Source organism: Babylonia areolata, chromosome 25, assembly GCF_041734735.1.
Source record: "Babylonia areolata isolate BAREFJ2019XMU chromosome 25, ASM4173473v1, whole genome shotgun sequence".
Lineage (NCBI taxonomy): Eukaryota > Metazoa > Mollusca > Gastropoda > Neogastropoda > Buccinidae > Babylonia > Babylonia areolata.
This window is the reverse complement of record NC_134900.1, coordinates 36,327,908-36,336,799: the sequence shown is the minus strand read 5'-3', so window position 1 is coordinate 36,336,799 and position 8,892 is coordinate 36,327,908. Positions and strand designations below refer to the sequence as shown.

The 8,892-nt window shown below is 42.9% G+C and overlaps 1 protein-coding gene across 1 annotated transcript in view; it reads left to right on the top strand.

The window, feature by feature from the left end:
- LOC143300080 (ubiquitin-conjugating enzyme E2 H) overlaps positions 1–4,817 on the top strand; it is a 44,115-nt gene extending 39,298 nt beyond the window's left edge. The window contains exon 7 of the mRNA XM_076613643.1: positions 4,323–4,817. Within this exon, the coding sequence (XP_076469758.1) occupies positions 4,323–4,423 (101 nt within the window). The 3' untranslated portion in view covers positions 4,424–4,817. The remainder of the gene's footprint in view (positions 1–4,322) is intronic.
- The last annotated feature ends 4,075 nt before the right edge of the window (positions 4,818–8,892 follow it).

Sequence of the window (8,892 nt, the reverse complement as noted above, 5' to 3'; positions counted from 1 at the left end):
GAAAATATGTGCTAAAAGTAAGCTGTCTAATTAAATAAACAGATGAATAATGGAGAGGAAGGCGAGGCATCATTAACTTGAAGACCACCCAAAAGAATCCCCACCCCTTCGTTTTACAATGATTTTATCAAACCCGTAGACAGGGGTTAGTTTTCAACCAGGGGTATATGGTGTCAATCTTGACCAGTACAAATGACCCCGGACGTCATTCCATGTTAGCCAAAAATGACTCCTGGAAAGAAGCCAGCTGGGGGTAGTTTGAGGCTATTACTGATACCGGGTCCGTCTGTCAGCAGTTTTTTCACTCATGGATGCACGCAGGCTGTTCACATTGTTCTACGTGGATAATCCAGTACTCACAAGAAACCTCTCAAACAAAAGATTGCACTCCGTCCTGCTCAGCAACAGATAAACACGACGTGCTAAAAAAAAACAAAAAAACAACCATCCCCAAAGCTCAGACAATCAATTGTGTAACATTTAATACGCCAGAACTGATAATTACCACAAACCCAAACAAACGAACAATACCATTCCGTCACTGGAGGAAGAAGCTTCCAACCAAACGTGGGCTTAAAAACTAATGACAATACCAACAAGACATCCTATCGAATAAGACAAACACCTTTGTTATCCAGGGCAGATGGAGTTTTGTGCAAACCGGAAGAGACGGGACAGGAAGTTAGTCGGGAAGGAAATCAGTGACAGAGACACCGTATAAAAACCAGTTCCCCACACCAAATCTCTCATACACAACAAAGAAGACGAGAAGTCATGTCGACACACACGTCAAGTTGGACCTCAGCGGGAGAGAGTTTGTGGGAAGAAGACTCAGGCTCATGGCGCTACTCACCTCCAACAGAGACGGCGTCATTCGATTTCCGCGTGGAAGAGGTTGCTCCTGCACAAATCTTCATGAAAAGACTTCATGAGAGACATTCACGAAATCAGTCAAGTGCGTATACCCCGTTTTTCATTAAACACAAGCACACGCTTTTTCTTACTTTAAAAAATGAAAGTCATATCGCGAACATCGTTAACTTTGACTGATGCATCATCTTTCACAGTTTGCAATGTTTGATTTATTGATTGCATGTTTTAGTGGTTGATTGTAACGAATCATATGCTTAAAGCATTCGTGATTGAACTATAGTGTTGCCAGTAAAGATGTTTTCGCAGGATTGTTTGATTAAGCTCAATAAAAAAGAATGACTTGATGATGGAGACACTGTAAAAAGAAAAAAACACGTTGGTAGTGAATAGTAATGCCGTCTTGTCATTTTCGTGATGTGTAAGCCCACGATTTCTCACAATTCAACTGAATCGTGGGCTCACAGCTGGAAATGCGTTTTAATCAAGCAGTCGTAAATTTAAAAAACAAAAACAAACAAACAAAAAAAAAACCCAAAAAACCAGCGCATTTGGTTAGTCTAGCGTCATTTTTAAGGTTTGGCCACAAGGGACCGGCCATGACAGTTTTTGTTCATTGTTATCGCTTGCAGTGTTCCTTCGTTTTCGTTGTGCAGATAAAACCATAGAGCGAAAAACAGTAGGCAATCAGTTGACTGTTTAAAATCATACAGTTTAATCCAACCAGTGCATTTAAAAAGTCAAATTCACAGAGGTCATCAGTGACAGTTTCAGTTTCAGTTTCAGTAGCTCAAGGAGGCGTCACTGCGTTCAGACAACTCCATATACGCTACACCACATCCGCCAAGCAGATACCTGACCAGCAGCGTAACCCAACACGCTTAGTCAGGCCTTGAGAAAAAAAAAAAGAAAAAGAAGGATAAATAGATAATAGATAAATACGTAAAAAAGAACTACTACAACTACTAATAGTGACAGTATTTGCTCAGTGTTTAACGGTTATCACTTGTAGTGTCCCTTGGTTCTCGTTTGACAAATAGCCTAAGGAAGGCTACTCAACATACAGCGAGTAAAAGCTGAAGTGGTGATTTGGATTTGTGCTTTAAAATTATTTTTATTTCTGTTAAAGAAATTATTTTGTTAGAGTGACTTTTTCCATTTCCTTTGCTTTCCATGACTAACACATCAGGGATTTCAAAATACACTGTATCTTTCAGATATAGTCATTTTCAAACTTGTTCTGACAATACTCTAAATAATATCTCCGTCCCCCAGGCACACCATCCCCGTATCATCTTTGTACGTACTCATGCCGCGTCAACATATATATATATATACATGTGTGTGTGTGTGTGTGTGTGTGTGTGTGTGTGTAGTGTGTTTTGATAGCATTTCTAGTGTGCCTTTTAGTCTCTTTTTATAGCATTTATTCCCAGTATTCATGCGACATGATATTTTGTAAAACTGATATGTGTTCAGATCAAGACCAGTGCTGTATGGATGTTTATCATTGGTTTATTTACTCACTTGTGTAAACAAAGTGAGTGTTTAAACCCATTGTTCATTTGTGTGTGTGTATGTCTGTGTCTGTGTGTCCGTGGTAAACTTTAACATTGCCATTTTCTCTGCTAATACTTTGTCAGTTGACACCAAATTTGGCATAAAAATAGGAAAAATCCAGTTCTTTCCAGTCATCTTGTTTAAAACAATACTGCACCTCTGGGATGGGTACAAAAAAATAAAAAAGAAGCCAAATTATATGCAAACTGAATTTACTGTTATATTTATATATTTTTTATTCTCTAAACTTAGCACTTTGATCTGATATTCTGACACAACAACAAGAGCAGTCATTTTGATCATTTTTTGTTCAAACAGGAACTTATTTTGCTAAGCATGGAAGTTATACTCAATACATAAAAAGCTTGTGTGTTTTACTCTCAGTGTACAGGGCTTTAACTATGTTCATTCGCCCAAGTGGACTTTTTCTGAAAATACTAAAATCAATACTACGAGTGGACTTTATAGATCTATTGGCTGAGCCCTGAAGGTCATGGGCAAAAAATCAATTGCGTACACATATTTATACATATTCAAAGCGCGTGCTCATGTTCCTCGCGAACGCGATCGAAAGACGCCATTTTGCTTCAAGTTGTTGACCTGCCCGTTCAGTCCTATATTCAATCGACAATACACGATAACATGTGATGGAAAGTTGGAGAAGGAGACCGTTAAATATTTATTCAGATAAAGATTTGTGAACGCCTTATCACTTTCTGGATTATGCCCCAAACTGCCATAAAAATATCAACAAAATCAGTCGGAATTCACAATTAAAAATAATAAACCATGAGAGTTAATACCCTTGATGAAAGTAACAATTTCCAGTCTCGACTTTTCTCAAAATGAAGTCCTTTTCACTTCATACGACGTTTAGAAATACTTGTACTTGGCTCTACATGTTATTAGTTTAACAAAATACTCAGATTTCATATCAGCTTTAAAACTATAAAACTAGAATGAATATAAAAGAGAAACTGAATCGACTGTGTCGTTCATTCCGGGCGGGTACGTGTAACTAAACTTGTACATTATCTAGATCCAGAGAAGACGGCTAAATGTTGCAGCCGGTGTGGATTCCGGCGATAGCCACGTCTCCTTTACCGCAGACTTTAAAAGAATTTTTGATTGCCCTTAAAGATTTTTTTTTTTTAATGCCCAAGATACACCAGAATAATATGATGTAAACAGCGTTCTCACTGGAAATACCGCAATTGATTTATAGCCCTTAAAAAAGCGTGTTGAAATATTAAATTTTCGAACGTCAATTAAAGAGCCACGATAGCATAATGGGTAAAACAGTTTCTTCTCACACGAAGACGCGGAGTTCGAATCTGCCATCAAGACTATGTTTTTTTCTTTTTCCTTTTTTTTTTAAACCCGAAGTTTTATAATAAATATAGAACACATTTTAACGTTTAGATTTTTTTTTTTTTTAAGTGTATCACAAGTGAGTCTGTTATTGTTATTAGTAGTGGTGGTCGTGGTGGCAGTAGCAGCAGTAGCAGTAACAGCGTACACTTCAGCATCACTATCATTATTATTATTATTATCAACTCAGTGGTCACTGTGTTACACTAGCATGCCGGCTTTATACCACCCCTCCCTTACTAGAAGTAATTTTTGGGGATGTAAATTAAATGAAAATTTTCAGCGAAAAGATGATTCCATTAGGTCCCTGGGCATCTCAGTGAGTGACCGCTGAGAACCACAGTTCGGGCGGCGGCATGTTTTCCGATTGCTCTTAGCCTCCACCCCCACCCCCCCTCCCCCCACTCCTCCCTCACTCCCTCCCCCCTTTCCCACTCCCCCTTCCCCACCTCTCTCTATCCGCTCCCAAACAGGCTCAATAATGATGTGTACATTTCTGTCGCCGGGATTGTTGTCTTCAGGTCAGGTCTGTGCCTGCGTGCGCATTGCCGCCGGCGCGAGAAGGAGAGCGGCGTTGTTCTTTAGGGCGATCCTGGCAGCACTGACGTCATCACCCAAATGACGTCAATCTTTACGGGCGGGGAGTGATGGCGACAGGAATATGACTGCCGACCATCATACGTCCGAAACGACACTGACTACGGGTGGATGTTGTGGCTTCTTTTTTTCCTTCTTTTTTTTCCCCCTTCTTTTTTTTTCTTTTCCATGGACATTCATTCACCCTTGATATACTTTTTTTTTTTTTCAAGATCTTCATTTGCTTTTTATCAGTGACAATACAACGGAACTGAAATGCAACTTATGTTGGTTATCACTCCTGGCAAGACGGTTCTTTGTCGCTTGTCTAAAAGAGGCATTGTTCAGTATCAGAGTAAAGTTGGTCACTTCTTTACTGATATGTGTGTGTGTGTGTGTGTGTGTGTGTGTGTGTGTGTGTGTGTGTTTGTGTGAGTGTATGTATCATTGTGTGTGTGAGAGAGAGAGAGAGAGAGTGTGTGTGTGTGTGTGTGAGTGTATGTGTGTGTATGAGAGAGAGTGTGTCTGTGTCTGTCAGTGTGTGTGATACACTTACTTCGTCTGAAATGTGATGGAAATAAATGCAACTGAATTGAGAGGATCATTGTCAAGTGTGCTTTCTTTCCCACTGAGGCTGCGGTTGTTTGCATATTTCTCTCTCTCTCTCTCCCTCCCTCTCTCTCTCCATTTGTCTCGCATGCTCGCTCGCTCACTCTGTCATTCACCCTCTCTCCCTTCAGTCCCCCTTCTCTGTCTCTGCCTCTCCGTGTGTGTGTGTGTGTGTGTGTGTATGTGTGTGTGAAAATCAACTAAAAATTCTATTTGAGATCAGTGAGTACATACTAAAGAAACAATGCAACCACAGTATGTACATTTTAATTTTCTTTCTTTCTTTCTTTCCCATACACACAACAAACACTGTGCGGAAACGGGGCTTTGAACCTGATCACTGGTGAACAGTGAATTCCTGAACTGGAGTAAGGGGGGCAATTTTGTAAAGAAAGCATATCATGTTGAACGTACAGTTGTTTCCCTTATGCAGGAAACTCGGAGCTCGCTCTCGCTGGGTGATGGATGATCGTTGTACAGTTCTGTGCACGCGCGTGCGGGGCACACACACACACACACACACACACACACACACACAGTTCACTATTCGTTCATTGTCCACTTTTGACCACTGGCCCTATGTCTCCACACAAGTGGACTGTACCGCGTATTGTCTTGTTTGCGGTTGTTAATCCTCCAACCCCCACGTCCCTGTTTTTTCCCCCCCACCATTATGCCGGGCATAATACCATCCAACGATAGGGCCAGTCAGCTGTCTGTCAGTGTTATCGGAGATCATCGAGCGAGTACCTTGGTTCTTATCCTCGCCAGCTGGCTGTTTTTATCGCCAGCCGTGTAAGTTCTTTTTAAACAGCCGTCCGTGTTTCTCGACACTGGAAAGTACACAGGGTACAACTGACTGCGTCCCAAGTATTTGCCACACGAAGACAGAGTTGACAAAATTTACTGATGATTGGATAAATAACTGTGTGTGTGTGTGTGTGTGTGTGTGTGTGTGTGTGTGTGTGTGTGTGTGTGTGTTGTGTGTGTGTGTGTCAGTGTGTGTGTGTGTCAGTGTGTGTTGTGTGTGTGTTAGTGTTAGTGTGTGTGTGTGCCAGTGTGTGTGTGTGTGTAGTAGTAGTAGTAGTAGTAGTGTGGTGTGTGTGTGTAGTAGTAGTAGTAGTCAGTGGTGGTGGTGGTGGTGGTGGTGGTAGTAATGTGGTGTGTGTGTGTGTGCGTGCGTGCGTGTGTGTGCGCGCGTCAGTGTGTGTGCGCGCGTGTCAGTGTGTGTGTGTGTGCGTGCGTGTGTGTGTGTGTGTGTGTGTGAAACTTTTCTCAGTTGTATGATAGTCAGTCCTGTCCGACAATGACCATCAGAACAGCAAAGGAGGCAACTGCTGTCCCGATTAACAAGGCTAGAATTTGATTATAATTATAGTGTCTCAGTTGTAATGACTCCTTAATTCACATAATCATTTAACTCAACATTCAGAAGCTTGTCACTGACACCCATTTTGTTTGTTTGTTGTTCAGTGTTTTGTTCTGCCCCTCATCTCAGTGCACCGTTTCAGTGGCCAGGGATTAGCTCCTAGCTCCGCTCATTCAAGTCCCACAAAATGCACAGCCACACAGCCTATTCGCCCCCCTGTTGGTTTTTACCCCACGGTCAAATCCGGCTTGACCAGACCTAGATCAACCCAGGAAATATAAACTTGTCACTCTGGAATGCCCCCCCCCCCCCTCTCCCCCTTACCCTCCTCCTCCCGGCCGTCATTAAACTACAACTCGTCCCTACCATCGGTTGGATTTTACTGTCCCCACGTCAAGTTAAAGTTATGGGGGTTATTCTTGGCTGCCTTGAAATGGAACGACCCCTGCGGGTAAATTTGGCCCAGGTAAAATCATTATATGCTCTCGAAATAGAACTCCAACCCCCAGGTTTCCTTCTGTGGAGTGATGACAGAGGGGCATGGGAGGCGTCATTAAGGTCTATCTCAAACCGACCTCCTTTTTTTTCAATACATGGGTCAAAGCCGCAGAAAGAGGCGGGTAATTTCCAACTGACAAGCAAATGACCCTGCAGTTCAACTCAGTCTAAAGAACTAATCAGCACATCAAGTTATGTTAAGCGAAGGTCAGGCATCTGATCCTTTTTGCCGCCAGAAGATTTGGTGTAGCGTATATGGATCTGTTCGCTGTGACATCTTGAAACTGAAACTGACTCCACTGAGCCCAGCCCAGAATGATCCCGGGGTAAAATCCAGCAGGGAGTAATTTGAGGCTGTTATACCGGGTTTGTCTGCCAGCAATCTCTTCACTCATGAATGTGCACAGGCTGTTGACACTGCCATGCGTGGACACTCCAGGTTCAGGGGTGCAGACCAGAAGCCACATTTGAGATTACAGGCCGGCGTCCTGCTTAGCAACAGATTAACATGACGAGCTAAGAACCCCCACCCCCAATACATGGATAATCAGTTGTGTAACATTTAATGCACTTAACCGTAAACTGAGCCAAACACACGAACAATAAGATTAACAAACAATAAGGCCAGGGGATGAAATGATTAACAAATAGTAAAGAGTGGTAACTCTCTCCATTCACAAGGTACACAACTTCAAGTCAGTGGTGCTTACGCTACCGAACAATACAAGTCACAGGAGGAAGAAGAAGATACCAGCTTCGGACAAGAGACAACACAACGACCAACAAATCTTTGTCCATTAGGGTGGAACAATGCACCCTTGTTATCCAATGGAGAGAGTTTTTAGTGGAGAAGCAGATAATATGGGATAGGAGGGGAGAGAGTGACAGACAACCTACAAAAGCAGCTTCCCAGGCAAACTTCCCATAGGAACAGTGCCTCGACCACACCACTCCTCACGGAAAAGACCACAGCCACAAACATCTTGACCTGAAGGGCTTGCGAAACGCCAATAGGTCGTTGAACTCGCCCATACTGTAAACCTCTCACACACTGACGACTCACCCTCCCACCCCCATCCCCTGAACAACGAAACAAGGATCCAAGCCCAGTACAACTTGACCTGAAGAGCGCTATCCCCCACCCCACTAAAAACAACAACAAACAAAAACTAACTGTACATTTTTCAGTATCATGGAGCAACGTCTGTTATTTATCTGCCTGTCCATCTGTGCGTGTGCATGCACGCGCGTTTGTGTGTGCGCGGGAAAGAGAGAGAGAGAGAGTGTGTGTGTGTGAAGCATTCACTTCGTTTACAGATTTGTTTTCCATTCCTGGATATGCGATTCCTGCTGAAATACAATCGGTGGAATAAATTAACTACTATAGGATCAGTGTGCTTCCTTTCTCATTCACCTGTGGTTGTACGTTACCTCTTTATCGACGTTTCTCTCGTGCGCGCTCTGACGCACACTCTCTCCCTCATCTCACTAATTTCATATTTGTTTGTTTTTCGCTGTGACGGCGAAGACGTCATGAGATACCGAGCTAGCTAAAGGGAGACAAGTTTGTAAAGAAAGGATATACAGGCGTACACAGTTACTTCCCTTACCCCACTCTCTCTGCAGGGACGGGCGTACGTTGTTAACCTTCGCCGCACTGAGCTTCTGACTCAAAGATTCGTCCCAAGGTGGGCCTCTCAGACCCACATACCGCCAAAGAAGCAATGGGCGGTTTACCCCTTAATAATCCCAGCGTGGGCCTGTCGGACCCACAGGGTTGCAAAGCAGGCAAGCGAGCGATAGGGCCTAGGGCTGAATTCAGCCGTCACCGGTGCATCTTGAAACAAGCATGGCATCACAAGCATCCATGGTGGAAGAAGCAGAGCGAGAACTTCGCGCTGCTTTGGGTGTATTGGGGTAAGTAATTCGATCGCCCATGTTGCATCCTTGTTATTATTTATTTGTGTACACTTTTGAAACATTTAAGAAATCCTGCCCGTTTTTTAAATACTTTTCGTGTTGTGAAGTTAGTTGCATGA